The following is a 20,657-nucleotide window of genomic DNA, read 5'->3' as shown; positions in this document are numbered from 1 at the left end:
GGGAAGGTCTGAGACAAGAGCCAATTGCCGTCCTTGCAGGGCGTCACCTGACACGGGTGAGCGAGCCAACAGAAAATACTGGTCAATGTGCTGTCGTAGCAGGAGAAGCTAGAGGACGCTCTTTCCCAGCGTTCCTAGTGGATGTGGCGCACACTTGACTTGGAACGACTCGCGGCTGGCAGATGAGTTCGATGTATGAGGTGGAGCACGACTCCAGAACCCAATTCAGACTACTCTCCTCCCACTTTTGTTACATCTTCATACTACTTGTTAATCTTAATTATAATCTTTGTTATTAAAGCTACAGCTCCAGTTAAAACAGACTCATTCTCAAACCTTTTAGATGCCCTTGCATAATCCTAACACCAATTAAAAGGATCTACTACTTTGTGCACACACTAAATGCCATTGGGATTTTTTTTTACGACCTCTGAACTATGTCGTTTGCATTCCTTTTGCCCATTAATGTGTTTTAAAAGGCAGTATGTCAAAATTAACATTTTATCCATCATTGTAAATATTTAACAGTAAGCATGTGCCCGACTTAAAATAGATTATTTGAAGTATTTCTATAGTGTTGCACGATTGCATCATTAAAAAAACAAAGTACCATTAAAGACAAATAAAGTGACCAGTGAAACATTTTGTGCATGTCATTAATTTTATTGCATGCCAAAAAACAAATATAACACATTACATATACCAAGCTCACATTATTGCTAAAGGGGGAGGGGGGGACAATTTGAGTGAACAATCCGTGCATTACTTGTTTTATGCCACATCACCGTGAGAATGCTTGTTAGTCACATTTAATAGTAGCAACCATTACACTGTACAAGGGACTTGTTGTATCTTCAACTATACTATTTACGTCTGACGACTGTACACGATAGACTTTTGTTGTCTTGCGTCATTACACAGAATACTTCCTGCTCCAAAATATAAACAACACATTTTTGTGTATGTTTCTCCTGCCTGCATGGATGCACACGCAAATGTCAAATACTAACCTTTGACATTCATGATTTTCTATTTCAATTGAAATTCTTCAAAATACATTTACAATCTACAATAAATGTCCAGGTAGGTCCGGGTTTACTAAAGTGCAAGTGTGACACAGAGATGTTTAGAGTTGGACCATTTTAGTATCACATATCAGGTTACATACTTCTATTCTTGAGTCTAGACCAGAGGATGTTTTACTTCCCCCACCAGCAGGACGATGCGAGTTAGTGAAGGAGACAATAGCGCACAACATCACAAAGAGGACAAAAGGAAATTATTAAGTTAATGCGTCATTTACTCTTTCTGTTGTTGCCTGTATTGTGCGGGGAAAGTCATGAATGGTCTGTTTTTGATGCATTGACATTTTGTCTACTTAAATTGTAAGATGAGAACGATAGGTACAGTATAAGAAAATCATGCTATTCTTTTTCCCCCTCCCAATATTTTGTGCTTCTATTAAATCAGGAGTAAGAAAAGTGCCACATCAACATCAGCACAGATACTGATCGCTCCATGGAATATTGCATTGCATTCTATTCAAGTTCTTCTCTTTCTTTGTTTTTTGTACCTTGAACCTCTCTTCCGGCCATTATGCCTTATGGGAAATCAGAATTTACAGAAAAGTGCAACAACAAACAACAATAATCCCCTTATTTCATTCGTGCTGATCTGAAGAAGCCTTGTGCCGTCAGTTGTTGTTCATAATCCACCAGGAAGCTGATAAAGACAACGATATCATTTGTAATATTTGAAATAACTTCAAATAGTTCACATGTCTCCAACATGTCTTTGACATGCTTTTGTTAACTATTTCACTGCCATTGACGGCTATCGACGTAAAAAAATTAATTTGAACTATTTCCATTAGTTTAACATTTTTTCCCACTTTTGTAACAAAAGCATGAAAACCAAGAACTTTTTTTTATTGTACACTTAGAACAGATATAACATTTGTGATTAATCGTGAGTTAACTAGAGAAGTCATGCGATTAAAAATTTTAATTGCCTGACACCCCTAATTTTTAATAATCTTTTCTTTTTTTTCTTAAAAAAAATATATATATATATATATATATATATATATATATTATTTTTTAAAAGAAAAGATTAATAATTAAAAAAGTAAAAAAAAAAAAAGATTATTAAAAAAAAAACAATATTAAAAATTAGGGGCATCAGGCGATTCAATTTTGTAATCGTAATTAATCGCGTGACTTCACTAACTCATGATTAATCACAAATTTCATATCTGTTCTAAATGTCCAATATTTTATTCCCTAGGTTTTCATATTATTGTTAACAAAAGTGGAAAAAAATGTTAAACTAATAGAAATTGTTAAAATGAATTTTTGACATCTATAGCCGTCAATGGCAGCCGTCAATGGCATTAATAGAATTATTTAATTGAACTGAATTGGTCCAACAATTATTATCTATTTGCTACAAAAACACATTTGTTCTTCTATCTATGCCAGTGACATACAGTGACTTTCTATGTCCCTTTGCTTAAGGTTGCTGTCCACGTAAATATTTGTCATTGTTTTGGATTACCTGGGAGGAGCATGGTGGAGACGATCTCTTGCTCCTCCAGCGAGTCGATAATGCAGCGCTGGAACGTCTTGCTGATGGACGACTGCAGGAAGCTATGAGGGAAGACGCCGAAGAGATGTATTGCATTTCTCTTTGAAAAGACCCCCCCTCTTTTTGCACTTCACATTTGACATTTATAACACCTTTTTGCTCCTCACCTCATCCAGGAGAGACGATCCTGCCAAAATTCGTACATGATGAAGCACGATCTGTCAGGCAGGTTCTGGACAGAAATACTTGAAGGAGGAGAAAGACAAGTGAGGAAAGACTGCCGTGTTAAAAGCGAGGTAAGAAAGTCGACAAAGGGACTGACTGCAGGTTGTTTTGCTGTCCGCTGCTGGCCTCGGTGTAGATCTTCAGAGCTTGCTGGAACCGGTCCACATCACACTCCTTCACTGACATTTGTCTTTGGACCAGGAGAATGTTCTAGATGCGAGCAAGCAAAAAAACTAGCATAATTATACACAACACCCTGAACTGCTGTGTGTGTGTGTATTGACGCTATATAATTTAACATCAGTGCTGATTTTTATTAGCATGTCTGGAGTTTACTGTATCTAGCATTTAGGTAGCGGTAGTTTGACAGTAAATTACATCTGGTAGTGACTCGTGTGCGCTCCTTGACATGTGACACAGTGCGGCTGACGAAAAAAAAAAAAACTGCAACACAGAAGGTGAGTGACTTAATAATCGTAATATGAGTTTGCCTTGGCAACAGCAAATATTCTCATTGTCACATCACACGGCAGCATGGTTGTAATTGGAAGGTCAAATTGATGAAAATATTGTTACTTTTAGTATCGTTTAAAAACATCCAGCCAGTGAGCAGGCTAACTCACCGATTTATATGTCCCAGCCAGTGTATCTTCTTTGAGAGGTTCAAGTTGTGGACTCTGAAGGTGTGAGCAGAGATAGGTGAGTCATGCGCAAGCAGCAACACTATTATGACTTGCAAGACAGCCAGACACAAAGATTTTAGCCCTAAAGGAAGAAATCTGCTGAAGTCTGGTACACACATAAAGACAATCGGGCTGTTTTTGTCACGATTTTGCCCCTTCGGACGTCAAACGGCCGACAATCTTATGTTTTATAAGCAGGCTTGGGGAGTAACGGAATACATGTACCGCCATTACATAATCAGATTGAAAAAAAATGGAACAGTATTCCATTACAGTTACAGGAAAAAACATGTATTCAGGTTACAGGTACATTTATTAAAAATGGGGATTACTTCGAGGGATTACAATTACGATGAGAGACAGAGCGAGAGAGAGCAAGTGCACGCCCGCGTGAGTAGGACCGTTGCTACATGTCGGGAACGAACGAACTAACTAGTCGTGTCCTCCACACGCGGGCAGTTTGAAAAAGCTTCACGGACGGGAGGAGGAAATGGCGTCCGGTATTCACTGGAATTTACTCGGAGCGAAAGTTTGAGCTAAGAGTCCAGCGGCATGCTACGCGCTGTAGCTTCTTGCTAGCTAGCCCGCTAGCCTACAACCATAATGTGAGTTACACCTTCCAAACAAATCTTCCTCCCACCAATTTTACTATTTAAACATCTTGCACAACATATACACGGCTAAACTTGTGACTGGGATAAAAGTTCATTTTGCAGTTGATGTCACGCATCATCATCTTCATTGGATCTATCTATCTATCCATCCATCCATCCATCCATCCATCCATCCATCCATCCATCTATCTATCTATCTATCTATCTATCTATCTATCTATCTATCTATCTATCTATCTATCTATCTATCTATCAAACTGTGAGCTGTGTTTGCTTTCAGTGACAGTTCGCAAACAGCAAATGGCCTTCAATCAATCAATTAATCAATCAATCAGTCAATCAATAGCCTACATGCTTTTTAATTACACAAGGATTTTTGCTATTTGTAGGCTGCCCGGGTCGCTATCACCCGCAAATAGCAGGGGCACATTGTACAGAATATATATTGTGGTAATATTTATTTTTATTTTGTCTTCATGAGCATACTCAATTTTGGAGTAATCCAAAAGTAATCCAGTTACATTACTTTAATATTATGGTACTTGGATTACGTTACTAACTACATTTTTTAGCAGGTAACTTGTAACTGTAATGGATTACATTATAAAAGTAACCCTCCCAACCCTGCTTATAAGATTACCTTTGCGTGTGAGCTGTGCTAAGCTGATTTGTCCCGATAATTGGATCCAAAACCTGCTGGGGCCGATAATCTTAAATAATGAACATGTTTAATATTTACGACGAAAATCTTGGGGGATAACGAGGTTCTCCCGAGCCAGCTGACTCCGCAGACTGTGACGTGAACGGAATGTAGCCAAACAAAGAAGCTTTCTGACATGACGAACGAGCGCTCGTACATAAAACATATGTTCATTCACTGCCATTGACGGTTATAAACGTCAAAAATTCATTTGAACTATTTCTATGAGTTAAACATTTTTTTTCCACTTTTGTTAACAAGAGTATAAAAACCTAGATTTTTTAATCGTGAGTTAACTATTGAAGTCATGCGATTAATTACAATTAATAACGCGACATAGAGATTATAAAAAAATCGGGGCGTCGGGCCATTCAATTTTTTTATCGCAATTAATCACGTCTTTACTAGTTAACTCACAATTAATCACACATTTTATATCTGTTCTAAATGTACAACAAAAAAATGTTTTTTATACGCTTGTTAACAAAAGTAGAAAAAATGTTAAACTAATAGAAATAGTTCAAATAAATTTTTGACGTCTATAGCCGTCAATGGCAGTGAATGAGTTAATATCACATACCTGAAGTTCATCCAACCATTTTATGAATACCAAGTGGTTACAACAAGGAACCAGGCTCCTTTGCCGTAAATTGCGTGACGACTACAGGTAGCATTTCTGCTCATAAAATTGCGCCGTACTGTGTGGATGGATGTTAGTGCTTTTACCCCGCAAGCGTGTGGTCACGGGTTCGAGCCCCGCTTTCTGTGTTAGTTTTTTTTTTTTTTTTACAACAGCCTATTTGCCTACCTAATGTCATTTTTGTATAAACGCAATTATTTCCTTGCAGACATGAACACTATTTAAACTGCCCTCGTCTCCTGTCCCTTCGGACACATTCGGCAAACATCAGCGCATACCCGGAAGTGCCTGGTCGTCTTCGTCTTTGTGAAGTCACGCGGGAGTACCCCGCACACAATACGACCAAAACTGTTAAATGCCCAATTTTCTATCTTTATGTGTGAGGTCTAACAAAGTTAAAAAAAAAAATCTTTTAATATTTAAAAAATCCTTAAGTGTTAACCAGGGTTCATGAAAAAAAAAATGCACATAGTAAAGATAAGGAATTATAGGAGAATTTGCATGCAATCCACATTGTAATTCCATACAAACCTCACACTCCAGCTTGTCTAAGAGCTGCTCCAATTGGTCGACCTGGGATCCCCAATGGTAGTCAGACTCCACGCTGACCCCTGAAACACAACATCAACACAGTTCAACACTGAATTAAGTATTCTTATTAGTTTCCCCTGTAGTTGCACATCCTTTTTTTTTTTCTGGAGAGCTCAGTATTGTTCATTCGGTAATTTGACCAATTTGACATGTCATCATCATTGCTCTCTCTTTTTTAAAAAAAAAAAATATTTTATTTTTTTAATTTTTAATTTTTATTTTGTATGTGCATGTGTGTGTGTGTGTGCGTGCGTGTGAGTGTGTATTCATTAGTTCACCTAAAACCTATTAAAAAATCCCATACCGTTCACCTAAACCGAACACTTCAGAACCCAGCCAGAGCCATGAGGCCGTCAGGAGACCCGAGGAAGGACCAAAGAAAAGAAAGGAAAGTGAAATCCAGCACCGACCAGACACCACCCACCACCCACCAGGCCACCAACCAGAGTCCTTCACCAACCCCAGAAACATCCAAATTCCAACAAATCAGGGTAGTTGCACATCTTAATGGGGGGGTGGTGGTACCCACCTGTGGTCAGCATTCCAGAGTAAGGGTCCGTAGGGGAGAGACACATGTTCTTCTGGATGCGTCGGCCCGGACGTTTGGAGAGCCTCTGGATGGGCAGGTCCTCGGGCTTCTTCACTGATCTTCTGCCTGTGCAGCCTTGGTCATGGACTGCCTCCATAGCGCAGTCTAGTGATGATTGCAGGGACTGCAGCTGGGTGGAGGTCTCCCTGAGCAGGAAGCGCGTCACAAACTGGCCTAGCACAGAGGAGCCCTGATACTCCTGCGAGGGGGAAGTGAAAAATGAAGAAAAGGGTTCGATAAAGAATTGGCATCATCACTCTTAATACAGCAGCTTTATTATGGTTGCTAGCACATCTGCCTCACAGTCCATTCAGTTTTGGATTTGAATGTTTTTGTTTTTGTTTGAGTACACCAGCCTCCTCTCTGGTGTTAATCTTCATGTGCTTGACTGATGACCCATCTGTGATGTGCCTTTGCCTCAAAGTCAGCTGAAATCGTCTCTTGCTCCATGACAAAAAGCCTTAACCTTCACAGCAGCGGCAATGCATCATCAGCAGTACTAAATCCTTGTTCCTCCAGACAAGACGAGTTGCAACAATACAGTCAATATTTTTCTTTTTTCTGTTTACAATCTATCTGCTAAAATTGAGACTGAAATCCATATCGCAACGCTCAATGCTGAAGGCCATTACACACTACACTGGGAACATATTGCTAGGATGAAAGAAGTCTTTAGCTAATATCACTGACAGGAAGAAAATGATGTGATAAAGCCTCAAATAGTTCAAGGACAAGGTAGCAAACAAAAAGTGAGGCAGGCAGATGATGGTGGTGGATGAAGGCTGCTCGAAGGAGTAGTAAAACGAAACGGAAAATAAAATAAAAAATTGAAAATATAATCAGAATTAAGTAATGCAAAGTAGTGGGATGAAGTATTATTACAAGAATATACTTGAAAGAAATAATATCACAAAACAAGCTTGAATCTTTAAGAGAATAAAGTCCTAATTGTTGCGGTGCAAGATTGATCGGACCTAAAAAATTTATTCATATTAGTTGTGGGAATCTTTGAATGTCTCACGATTCGATTCCGATTTTTGGGTCTGCGATTCGGTTCAGAATTGATTTTCGATTTTTGATTCAAAATGATTTGATTGACAATGATTTTTGCTTCAATCTATAGATGTGCAAGGAATTGTAATGATCTACTCCAGTCTGACCCGCTAATGCTAATTAGCGCGCTACTCGCGCCACTTTTATCACTCAAAAGAATGGCTCCACACTGCAAAAAAAAAAAAACTTTTATTGGAATAACTTGATCATGACTTTTTCCTTCTACTCTCTAATGTGGCTACAACTTAACAGTGTATCAGACCGCGTGGAACCACACTGCCCCTAAGTGGCCAAATCGGATACAACATGAACAGCGCTCCAAATAAAGGCCCACACAGACAAAGGCAAGACAGTATAAAATAATTGAAATTAAATCGATTCTGAATCGTACTAAATGAAAATCTCGATTCTTATGAGAATTGATTTTTGGGCACACCCCTAATTCATATATTCCAACATTACTCTCGCAACCCATTTAGTGATTGTGTGTTTGTGCATGAGTCGGAACTTTGTCATCTTTTGTTAATGTCATTACGACTGTGGTGCAGAGAATACAGCACACTAGTGCTGCATGATGCATGCATGATCCGCACCCTCTGGCAATGAGTGAAAAAAAAATGTGTGTAATGAACATAGCTTTGCGCTAGGTAAGGAGGACAAGAGTGCTGCGCTATTGATTTTGTTTCAGTCTAAGTTCTTTGAAAGTGTTGCATGTTTATATGATCGGTTTCCTAAATATTTCCATTTGTTTCCTTACTTGTAAATATTTTAATTTGTACACAGTATTTTACAGAAAATATCATGTCTGCTCCAGTGTGACTTTATTAGTTCAGCAGACTAGTCTACTGAATAAAGAAAACCAAGTTGACAGCAGATTCCACCATCCCATTAAAATAGTCACTAAAATTATAATTTAAAGTTTGAAGCAGAACTTTTTAAAAAAATCTCTTGAAGAATTAAAGATACAGTATGGAGGGAAATAATGACCCGACCTATGGTTGCGTCGTTCATTATCACCAATGATTCAGTCTAGGGTGGCATGGATCAGTGGTAGAGTGGTCGTCTCCCAACCCCAAAATTGTGGATTTGATCTTCGACCTTGAGCAAGATATTGAACCTGGACATGGCAGCAGCCTCCCATTGTTGTGTGAATGTGAGCCTTTGTAAAGCGCATGCTATGTACTCCATTTGCCATACGGTATGCACAAACAATTATAATGAGTGCAAAGTTCAAAGTCACCCACCTCTTTAGTTTTATCCATTGCCTTTAAAATCGCCACATTTAGCTTCTCAAGCGCAGACAGCACGTTGATGTACTCTCCCACATGTGGACTGAAGTACTCTGGAAAAAGGACACATGGACACGCGTATACAGTATATAATAGGGGTGTTAGAAAAAAAATGATTTGGCAATATATCGCGATCTTACAGTACACAATTCTCAAATCGATTTGAATCAATTTTTTATGGAAATATTCAACAAAACGTCTTACTTAGGGTTAGGATTCACACATTAAGCATGGAAGAATGTTATATTAATGGAACATTAAGCCTTAATATTTTATTTCAGTGCTGTTCAAACATGAAACAGACTGCAACCTGTTTGTCAAATGCAGAGGCTCAATTACAAGCCAGAATTTTCAGATAAATAAATATATTTTCATACAAATCTTACAGTGTACATGTACAAGTTTACTGATTAGTATTTTCTAAATTTGAGTTTAAAAAAAATCTCAACAATCAATTTATAGTTTTGCATCGGGATTAATTGAATCGAATCGAATCGAATCGAATCGAATCGTGATCTATGAATCGTGATACGAATCGCTAGGTACTAGGCAATTCACGCCCCTAGTATATAATGTTTATGGGGGGAAAAAACACACCAACATCCAGTCAAATAAGATTTGTAGAAACAGAAAGACCACATAAAAATTGTACCTGACAGTTTGTCGATATCCATGTTGCTATGGGGAAACAGTAAAGACAAAAGTCCATTGCAATTGAGCACGCTGATGGAATGAATCTTGTTTAACAGAGCAGACAATTTATTGGGTTAAATGACATCCAGTCGCAGTGCAAAGCTTATGTTTATGAACTGTCTGTTTTGACTGATATTCTTACTTCAATGGTTGTAGTTTGTAATATGACATCAATGTACCTGTAGCTGTCATTCAAAATGACACGTTATCATCGCTGTAAGGACAGTGTTGCTTTACAATCATGTACTCTTATAAATTTGAACCTAGAGATCATTGCCAAAGTGAATCACATCATTTATAAAGCGCAGCGGCAGGCCATTGTTCATCAGTGGGTTTAGCAAGCTGCCGCAAACTTCACATAAGGGAGGCTTACGTATAACATGGACATCATCTTGACTTAATGAATGTGTAAGTGGCAGGCGGGCTGCAAAAACGAGAAGAGCTCACTCTGCATTCTGCCTGTCGATGGAGCGATAAAGCTCCTGCATCTGCTCGTCTGTGAGGACCCCGTCACTGAAGTACGACTGGAACTCCTCCAAGGACAGCTTCCCGTCATCTGAAAGCGCACAAGACCGTGACAATGTCAACAAGAGCTATTTGGTTAACTGAGCGGCACATTCATGAAAACCCAAGTTAATTAAAATGGAGTGAATAAACACAGAGGGAATATGTAAGAGGCAGCGAGCTAAGCAGCATCTCAGGGGAACCAGAGAGCCTTATATGAGTCTCGCTAGCTGGCTAACTACACCATAACACAATCTCGCTGTCATCTTTCTTGTCTCGGGATGCTTGCCAGGCAGTAGAATTCTGTCTGCTGGGTCTGAGCACTCAGCAAATCATCCGCTAGTTGATAAAAGCAGTTTTGACTTTCTGCCAACACGCAAAGTGGACACGATGCCGTTTTGCAAAAAAAGAATAAATGTATTTTTTGTGCGCGTGTGTTTTTTCTCATTCACTGCCAGCCCAGTAAAAATTTATCTTTTCACGTCTATAGCCGTCAATGGCAGCGAATGAAATGAAAAGAAACAATATTGAAAATATTGTTGATGGATGGATGCAACAGGGATGATTCATTTGAGTGAGTTTCATTAAATATGGCTCACATATGGAGATATGTAAGCTACTAAAATAATCCATGACAGACAATGATGAAAGACAATTATTTCAAAAGTGGTTTTTTTTAAGCTACATTTGATATCTACTATGTTTTTTCTCCCATAAAAACGCACGCTTGTTTCCTAAAACTCATTTTGCTATAGGTAATATTCATTGTAGCGTATTTCATTTCTATACCAAAGCTTAAAGTTTAAGGTATGATTTATCACTGGACTGCAGATTTTGACTTGGCTTGAGACCCGCCCACCTTCTTTTCAGTTCACTTTATTTCAGTGTAAAAAATTTTTTTTTAAATAAACCTTTGTGTCTTCAGCCTAAACTTTAAGCTTGAGCATCTGCTCTGTATTTAATGCCGCAAGACGTAGGAGTAAATTGGATGTGACTCATTTGCCGCTTTTCTCCACCATCGGACTCTCGTGAAATTCAACTCTAGACCTGACAATACTTTACACTAGCACGCTAAAACAATTAGCCTATGAATACAATGTTATGCATAATTTGTCAAACCCTTGTGAAGTCTTCATTGTAGTTCATGCATATTGTGAGATCCAACATGCACATTTGATACACACAACACTGTGGCTATTTAAAGAGCCAGCATTCAGGAAGTAAATACATCAAGAGGCAAAAAGACGCATTGAGCTCGCTTCACCGTCTCATGTTACATTCACGCAGAATATAGCTGCAGTCCAGAACATGTATTTTTTTACCAGGAATATGTTTTCTTCAGGGAATCATAAATCATATGCAGCAGCAATTACTCATAAAGAATCTCATCTGGGCGGTCAGGATCTAAAAGTGGGTTGTAGACCCATTATGGGTGGGTCGTGGACAGCTAGTAAGCAATTACAAGAGGGTCCTTGGTTTACGACGGTTTAGAGATTACGAAAGGCACTCAATGAATTACTTGGGAGAAATTGAGCATTTAATTCAACTGTGAAGCAGTGAGTCAATAAAGCCCAACGAGGCAGTTTGCAAACTGGAGAAGAAAATGCCCAGGTTAGCTTAGCATTAGCTAGCAGCTAGTATGACACTAGCGGATAGATTCAAATGTAGTTAAGGAGGTTAAAGTAAGTTATTTTAAACTAAAAAGGAAAACCTTTCTGAAGGTTGAGGCGGCTGCATTAGCCTGACGTTGTACAAGCTAATATGTTGAAAAAAATAAAAATATATATTGGACTTGGCAGAGCGCTTTGGACAATGAAGACATTTAACATTTTCAATTAATATTTTTACTGTTTATGCATTTACTAATAAGTATATAGGTGCCATATAACTGTGTATTGGAATGAATAACACTGATAATGTTGTTGTGAAATGTATTGGAACTTTTACTCCCTTCCAGTTCTCAAGAAGATAAGAGAGAATGTGGAAGTTCTCATGGAGATAAGAAATGTGTGTCTGAAAGGGAGGCAAGTTCTCATGCTATTACTCATTATGTCGTAAAAACTGAAGGTCCAAGATCATTACCTGCCTACATCATATATCCGGGATGGTAGGAGAGCTGGAGTAAACATGTCGGTATATCACATGTCTGCTTATTATAATTACTAACCCTTTGTCCAGCCTGAGAGGGGGAGTATGCTTTTAAAGTATAAAGCAACTGTGTGTTTTCATATTCGGACACACTCGGGGCTTAACATTGCCTTTGAATGTAAGCATTTTCTCCTGTGTCTTTAAGAGCTCTTAAATAAATCTTTGCAAAGGAAACTTCTTCATAAGATCCCAATGCAATTATTTTGAACACGCAAAGATTACACTTAATATAGTAATCAAATAATACCTTCAACAATAAATGGTGTATAAGTGCATTCCATATACCATTATCGTCAAATGGAATTTAAAAAAAATTTAGACTATGACGTGTTTTAAGTATTACCGGTCTGACACTTATTCTCCCATATTAAATATATGTTGGTCAGCCAGTTGGTTTATTTAGATTTTTTTTTTTTAATTAACTCCAGATTTGGTTTCCTCTTACAATTCAGAATGGAATTGAAGTCATCACATCTGTCTGCAGTGATACACTTGGCAAGCGCACAAAAGCTTCCAGCTTGTGTTTTATATGAAACATGCAAGTCCGCAGTCTCAATATTGCAGCGGGGGAGCAGTGCAGTGTGTTGATATGCCGATCAAAACACCTCCTCATTAAGTAGAAAATGTGAACTGCTCCCAGCGACTGACGGGCATCCCACTTAGTACTGACTGGGGGAGGACGAATCTCCCTCTCAGCTCCTCACAGACTGTGTGCACACAAGCTGTGAAGTGGAAGATAGCTCACACAAACTCTCTTGTTTAACCTTCCTTCTGTTCCACACAGCAGGGAACCAAAAGAGGCGAGATGAGGAAACAGACTTGAGGATCCACAAAAGTGTGTCATGTTCTAAGCTACACAAGTGAAGCCAAAATCACTTTCTGGGTGCGCACTCACACTAGGGCTCATTGTACCGTGCCCAAGCACGCTTGCGAGTCCGGTAGTGTGAGCGCAATCCATCCGCGCCTGAGTACGCTTCGGATCCTTAGCACGATTGGGAGAGATGGGCCAGAAAACGCTACGGCGAGTAGTCGCCGCGCGAAGTGTAACCATGACGTATATAGCGAGCGACCTGAACTGTTGACCATACGACAAACAGAGTGTCCCTAGTCGGGAAAGGCGGTCTTAACGCTATTGATTAACGCGGTTGTGGATTCGGGGCAAAAGAAACCACCAGACGCAGCAGATGGCGACAATAACATGGTAATATTCCTGCAGTTAAGGAATATAGCAGCACTGTTGGTCATTTAGTACTCACCTCTGTCCTGGTTTCTCAGTATAATATGGCTGTCAACATTCGACAAGAATAAAAGAACGCAACGTGTCAGTGCCGGTATAAGGTTTAGTATACAATTTGCTCTTACCAGTGGTTAACTTCTTTTAAACTGTATGTTTGTTAAATTGGATAGTTAGCATTTAATAAATTCATGTGTATTAATAACAATGACTAGTGATGGCAGTGCGACACTGAAGCTTCGATACAAGCTTCAAACCCTGAACTACAATTCCATAGAACCACTGCTTCAAAGCTTCTTTTGGTGCGGAAAAAATCACGTGACATATGACGTCCGAAGCAGCGACTGATTCGTTGCCCGAATGAATCACATGCCTGGTTCGCGGTCCAGTCACGTGATTCTCGATTCTGACCGGTGACAGGTTGAAACAGTTTTGAATTTGAGCGTCAACCCTTTATGACCGCTCTAAACAATGTACTATGCGTGGGTTGTCGGTGTGTTGTTGGTGCTGTTGAATTGTCATTGCCTTGCGTTGTTACATTTGGTCATTCATGGAGCCAGCCAGGAAGAGAGGTCGTTCTGAAATGTGGGAACACTTCAATCTGATCACTCCTGATAAGGTAGGTGTGCTGGCTGTTTAAAGTTATGTATATAGATCAGAATCAGAAAAAAACTTTAATTAACCCCGGGGGACAATTATTTATTGATTAATTTTTTCGAAGGGCTTTTTTTTTTTTCGAGGCGCAAATTAAATAAACATTTTGACTTGGACGGGAATGGAACCCAAGTTACCCGAGTGGCAGGTGCCAGGCGCTATAGTGGAGGCGCAGCATTATTTGTCTGAGCCACCCCTGGACCGATCAGCGGACCCACTGGTTTACTGGCGGAACCACCAAAATGTGTATCCTCATCTGTTTCAGCTTGCAATACAATTTTTATGCACGCCAGCATCGTCGGTCCCGTGTGAGCGAGTTTTCTCTAAATGTGGAGAAGTTGTGAGCAAAAAAAGAAACCGGCTCAATCCAAAAACAGTGGAAAAAATAATGTACCTCAATAAAAATCTTTGAGTGTCCCCCATGACCCCCTGTCAGTTACACAAGCACACCCAACCTATGCCATATTTTACCAGCACTTTCTCCTCAATAACAAAATACACACATTCATCAGTCTTTATTTGTCAATAGAACATGCTATTTGGTCTTAGTGTGAGTCCATCAAAGAATTTTCAAAGCAAAGATGCTTTAAATCCACTGCAGCCTTGCAGTTTACCAGTAGAGGTCACTGTAACTGAAGCTTCGAGTAATGAACCTATTTTCAAAACAATTGGCTCAAGTGGTTCAGTGCTTCACAAAAGCTTCATTTGCCCATCACTAACAATGACCATCATTAAAAGGACCGTTTTTTGAAGTCAATTTCTTAACGTGCACATCTAACAGTTTATCCTAAACTGCAAAAGGAAATATCAATGACAGGCTTGTTCAAAATGATTTTTGCTTAAATTAAGGGCACCAACAATTGCTCCACATGAACTCTGCCTATGTTATGTTCAGGAGTTGGATCCCAAAAACTCAGACACAAATAATAGTTTTGACATTTTTTTGTAAAACAAAGCTTCAACTGAAGGTGATGCAATCATCTAGGCTAACAGTTACTTGACAAAGAGAACAAAGGCTCTAGCATCAGTCAGCGCCAAACGCTAAACATGGAATGCCCAGTAAGTCATTAACTAAGCAGTTTGCACGAAAAGTACTCACGACGAGGCAAGGCAATGAAAGCTAGACCAGAAACGGCGAGAAGAGAGCGTGGATCAAGAGACGTGGAGCGAGGTAGCTAACTATCATTCACTGGGCTGTGGAGGCGAGCAGATGAATCGTCCGACAAACGGAATGTGTCTTCCGCTGTTCCCTTTATAGGTTGCGGATGACTCTCATAAGCTGCTGATTACATCAGGCAGTTGCAACACAAAGGACACAGTCAGAGAGCACAAACATGACAGCCTAGCAACAAGTGGTTAGGAAAACGAGCAGAGATGGAAAGTAACTAAGTACAAATACTTTGTTACTGTACTTGAGTAGTTTTTTCCAGTACTTTGTAATTCACGGACTATTTTTTATTATTTTTTTGAATACTTTTTACTTTTATCCGTTACATTTTAAAAACAGTATCTTTACATTTTACCCGATACATTTTCAAAACAGACGGTCGTTACTGGTTACTTTTGTTTTACGTGCACGACAACGATTAAAAAGAGGAGCGCAAAAACTCTGTTTCATGAGGCGATTTAGTCAGTTTTAAGGATTTGTTAAGTGATGATCTTTTGAATGTAATGGTTTGCAAATTATATGACAGGAGGAAACATCCGGTAAAAGTACTTTTTTCTTTTACTCGTGAAGTACATTTTAGAGCCTGTACTTCTTTTTTTTTTTACTTTTACTTGAGTAATTATTTGAATGAGTACTTTTACTTTTGCCAAAGTCATTTTAATGCAAGTAATTGTATTCTTACTCAAGTACAGAATGTCAGTACTTTTCCCATCTCTGAAAATGAATCCAAGTAATTCTGTTGATCTCTGCCATTTATATTGGATGTGTCTGCTTAAAAGCAGAATTCTGAATTTAGGCTTATGACAGTAATGTTCCGTGTGTGTTTGTGTGTGTATGTGTGCAAAGCCAAAAACAACTCATCCATAATTTACAAAGCAATTTCCTCTTCTTATCTGAAGACCCCCCCAAGCCAAAAATATGTGCAACTCATCACAACAATGTGGCACTATTAACACGGGGGGCTGTTATGTAACATAATACATCCTCCTGAGAAGACTAAATGCACAAAACACCCATTTAGCATTCTGAATGTAATTACAAGCATGAATAGAAGATTAAGAGGGAAAACATTTCCCTTTTTGTCAGCATTGTTGTTATCTATCCTTCTGACCCAATGCTATTGTCAAGTTAAAAGGGTGCTCAAATGTAACACGCGTTTCGGGATTCATTAAATTCAAATCACATGCAAGACTTCAGGTGAATTGACAATCTAGGAGGGTTTTTTCTTCCTGAAAATAAAAGAGTGCTAGTTACATTAGTGTGAGCACACCTGTCTGGTTTCCCTAATGAAGTCAAATCATCTTGCAGCATTAACATCTAAACAGGAGCACAAACCAATTATCTGTGCTTTTCTTACTCACCATTTTTGTCCGCCCGGCGGAATATCTGGAACGAAAGGAGAAGATTGAGTTAAAGATACTGATAAGAAAAACAGTAATGAACGTAAAAAAAAGTTCACAAAAAATTTAGATATGGAGGATCTCGTCACAATTTACAGTACTCACAAATTTACTTCCTCACTTGAAGCTGGGCGTGATTAGTTGAACACAAAACTCTGTATTATGTTGTATAAATAGCAACGTGGGTTAATTGTTCTGCCTGTCACTATCATCGTTGGCACAGATAATGTAAATAATTTAAAGATAATATAAAGATATATTATTTTTGTACTTAATAATTACGGACCAATAAACGGAACTGAAGAATAAGACAAGGTAAAGTTACAATCAACGTAGCTTCTTCTATTTCTTGAATTTCTTCTACTACTACTCTTTCCTTTGTACTTCCTGACATGGATACGCTATGGCAAAGTGCTGCCTCTCACAGGTCAGTCCTGGTACTAGTACAAAAATATTTATAGATGTGGCTGCAATGCTGCCTTTCACTTTTGAAAATGTGTTTAAAGATGTTTAAAATCAGTATGAGAAGTGGTGTGGTGCTTTCAACAATGTTTAAGCCACCAAACCACCGTACTGCGGCACATTAATGCGCTGTGAGATATTGTATAATAATAATAATTTGTCATAAAATATTGTTTATTTGCTACAAATAATGTTTATCTTTGTTCATTTATCTATGTGAGCAACATACAGTGACCGGCAGGAAAATTAAATGCTCTTCCACTAGATGGCAGAAGGTGTGTTGAGAATAATAGCATTGTGTTCAACTAACCAGGCGCACATTTTACCACAAGTAAAAAAAAATTGTAGCAAACTGAGATAACATTATCATTATTTCCGAGAATATACGATATATTTCATGCTATTTATGACGTTTCTGTTTGTTGATGTTCTATGACATTTTTCTAACACTGGTTTAAGCGATGTTGGCACTTTCAGAGGATGATGGCGTGATACCTGCAGGTTGCGCCATTTTTGTCAAGTATTGCAAACCTTGAAGTGCCAATCGTAATCTTTTACATCAAAGATGCCTGCAAGGGAGCCAACAGCAAATTGCTCAGTTGAAGAAAAAGCGATAGAAGTGAGCAGCAGCAGCGCCGCACATTCACATGCTCATTTCTCCTCTGTCTACAGAAGCGATGTGCTCCTACAGCCTACAGAGCTTATGAAAATCTTCTAAAAAACTTGCACACTGTCGAAAAAAAAAAAAAATACGCTTCCGCCCCCCCTGGAGACACTGCATGCATCACTACTGAATCCTATTGAAGACAATAAAACCGCAGAAGCAGAAAGGGAGAGAGTATGGGCAACATCTAAGAGGCACGATTCCATCAGCCTATGGAGAAATGAGCGTGCAGTACACTTAATAATATAATAATAATAATTCATCGGATTTATATAGCGCTTTTCTTTCTAATCAGATACTCAAAGACGCTTCACAATGTATACATTATTCATGCACTTACACACCCACACTTGTCGCAGATGTACAGCATAAGCCCTGCACAACTGTGTGAGTCGATTAAAACCAACAACGAAAGACTGCAACCATAAGAGCTGCCAGACTCTACTAATGAGTGTGAAGAATGAGTGAAGAAGACAAAGTGCAGTGTTATAACTTCACAAAGACAGCAGAATGTCATTACATTATTAGATGTGGGTAACCAAAGGCTTCTCCTGGATTAATTTGCGCTTTGACTCTAAATGACACGCCGTCAAGGCCCAACAATGCTAATTTGACACAACTTCTGCACAGCAACTGCATATGCTTACATTTTTTCCAATTAAAAATGACTCAGAACAGGAAAAAGGGCCTAGACATAATGCTCTGTGCGGCACTGTGGCTGAGTAGGTAACACATCAGCAATCACAGTTTTGAGGTTCAAAGTTCAAATCTGTGCTCCAGAGTGAAGTGTGCTTGTTCTCCCTGTGTGGGTTTGCTATGACTTCCTTTGTATTCCAAAAACATGCTTCGTTGAAGACCCTAAATTTGACACATGTGTTAGTTGTTTTCTGTATGTGTCCTACTTTTGACTGGTCAAGAGTCCAGGATGTACTAGTTTGTAGTGTACTCTTGCCGAAAGTCAACTGGGAAGGACTCCAGCCTCCAGGTCACTCTCATTCAAAATGAGGACAAGCACTATAAAAAAAATGAACTGATGGATTTCATGGGCTGTTCAGTTACTAAAAAGAGCTGCGATCACCCATGAAAACATAAGCAACTGTTAGTTACTGTAATATGTGTTTTGTCAAGAGAGTTATGTTAACTTAATAGAAAGATTGCATGCCTCTGGGAGAATTAACATTTTATCGGAGGCTCAAAATCGGTTTGCTTTTTTTGGGGGGGTTTTCATAGAGCATCACCTCCATAAATCACCAGGAGCCATAAAAGCTCCAGAGATGATTTGAAAAACAGTCATGTCAATATGCAGGCATTCACATGCACATTTTTCATCTTACAAAAAGAACAGGGAGCAAGGAAGAATGAATAATGGCAACTGGGAGCTTTTTCTTCCTTTGACGTAGGGATGTGTGTGTGTGTGTGTGTGTGTGTGTGTGTGTGTGTGTGTGTGTGTGTGTGTGTGCGTGTGTGTGTGTGTGTGTGTGTGTGTGTGCGTGTGTGTGTGTGTGTGTGTGTGTGTGTGTGGTTGAGAGAAGGCAGTAATACATTCAATTAAACCACGTTTAAGGGTACTATGACCAATGGTGTGACCCTACCTTCACAATACCTAAAACATTGGGAACAAGCAGCCAACAACTACCTTTCTTACATAACGGGGCTGCTGCTGTGCATGCATCAGCTCCACATCAATGGAGTCTGATGGATTCACCATTTGCACCGTGAGCAGCGTAAATAACCTCCCACCTTCACCTTCCATTTTTACCTATAAATAGTGACCTTGGCTATCACGGAGACATGCAGTGATGGCAGCAAGTACACGAATGAACTCAAAGTGTACTTACGTCGTGGAAAAGGGACGCGGTGCGGTTGTGGTTGTGGTTGTGATCACACTCCTGCTGCTGTTTGCTGAGGTGTTGCAGCTTGGCTGATTGAAGACACATCGTGATCATCTCTGTACACGCCAGCATTCTCACACTCGCCCGCTTAGGTGCTATTTTCCCCGGGATGAATGACTGGATAAATGGATGGATGGGTTTGTGGGTGCTTGGGTGGATGGAGGAGGTCCGCTGTCAGGATGAGATGAGACCGACGGAGCGAGGCTGAGTGTAGACGCATGCGCAGTGCACACTCAATAAGCTCCGCCTTCAGAACGTTCAAGCAAGACGCCCTCTGCTGGTCACGGCACTCGCACACATTATGACCGTGAGTTGGAGTGATCACTTTTCATCTGAATGCAACCGATGTCTGTATATCATTGGTATTTATCTAAGTATGAGCTATCTAACTATCTAGCTTGCTTCAACCAATCAACTAGTCAATCTAATAGATAATAGGCCATGTGTTTATTATTTAAGTTATAATCAAATAACAAATTATTGACATGTTTGTAAACTTTTTCAGAGTTTTCGCAATAAATAATCAATAAATGATTTGTGTTTGGTTATATCAATAACAACAATGCAGCTGTGGCATCTTGCTGATGTAATGTGGGCCGGATTGAAGAACAAAATGAGTCGTATCTAACTAAGGCAACCAAAATATTAGAAACACCTTTCAGTAAGATGTAATACTGTGCTACTTCACTCCAGACAACAATTTAAAACACACTCACTGTTTTATTATTGTTATATTTATTATTTATTTATTTATCTATTATTGCACTAAGTTGCAGTGACAGTAATGTTTTTCCACACATGCAAATACATGCAACATCTATATTTCAAGTGATGAGACACATATCATAATCATGAACATTTAATTGTG

The 20,657-nt window shown here is 39.1% G+C and overlaps 1 protein-coding gene across 1 annotated transcript; it reads right to left on the bottom strand.

Moving 5' to 3' along the window:
• Positions 1–642: 642 nt before the first annotated feature.
• LOC144063971 (N-terminal EF-hand calcium-binding protein 1-like) lies at positions 643–20,005 on the bottom strand. Its single transcript, XM_077586068.1, has 12 exons — positions 19,736–20,005; positions 16,733–16,757; positions 10,111–10,219; positions 9,623–9,648; positions 8,926–9,023; positions 6,569–6,827; positions 5,980–6,059; positions 3,435–3,488; positions 2,909–3,021; positions 2,754–2,831; positions 2,557–2,648; positions 643–1,722 (listed from the first exon to the last, which is right to left on the bottom strand). Exons 1-12 carry the CDS (start codon positions 19,859–19,861, stop codon positions 1,694–1,696), a joined length of 1,089 nt encoding a protein of 362 aa, XP_077442194.1. The 5' UTR covers positions 19,862–20,005; the 3' UTR covers positions 643–1,693.
• Between the last annotated feature and the right edge of the window lie 652 nt (positions 20,006–20,657).

The sequence above is a fragment of the Vanacampus margaritifer genome, chromosome 1, assembly GCF_051991255.1.
Source record: "Vanacampus margaritifer isolate UIUO_Vmar chromosome 1, RoL_Vmar_1.0, whole genome shotgun sequence".
In the NCBI taxonomy this organism is placed as follows: domain Eukaryota; kingdom Metazoa; phylum Chordata; class Actinopteri; order Syngnathiformes; family Syngnathidae; genus Vanacampus; species Vanacampus margaritifer.
The sequence above is the reverse complement of the archived record's forward strand: the minus strand, read 5'-3'. Positions and strand labels throughout refer to the sequence as shown.

Bases quoted from the DNA above. Each gene is read 5' to 3' on its own strand.
- LOC144063971 (XM_077586068.1), bottom strand. From the start codon at position 19,861: ATGCTGGCGTGTACAGAGATGATCACGATGTGTCTTCAATCAGCCAAG. The intron at 16,758-19,735 runs GTAAGTACACTT...CTTTCGTTCCAG, and splicing joins CCGCGTCCCTTTTCCACGAC to ATATTCCGCCGGGCGGACAA. The intron at 2,832-2,908 runs GTCAGTCCCTTT...TCCTCCTTCAAG, and splicing joins GGACAGCAAAACAACCTGCA to TATTTCTGTCCAGAACCTGC.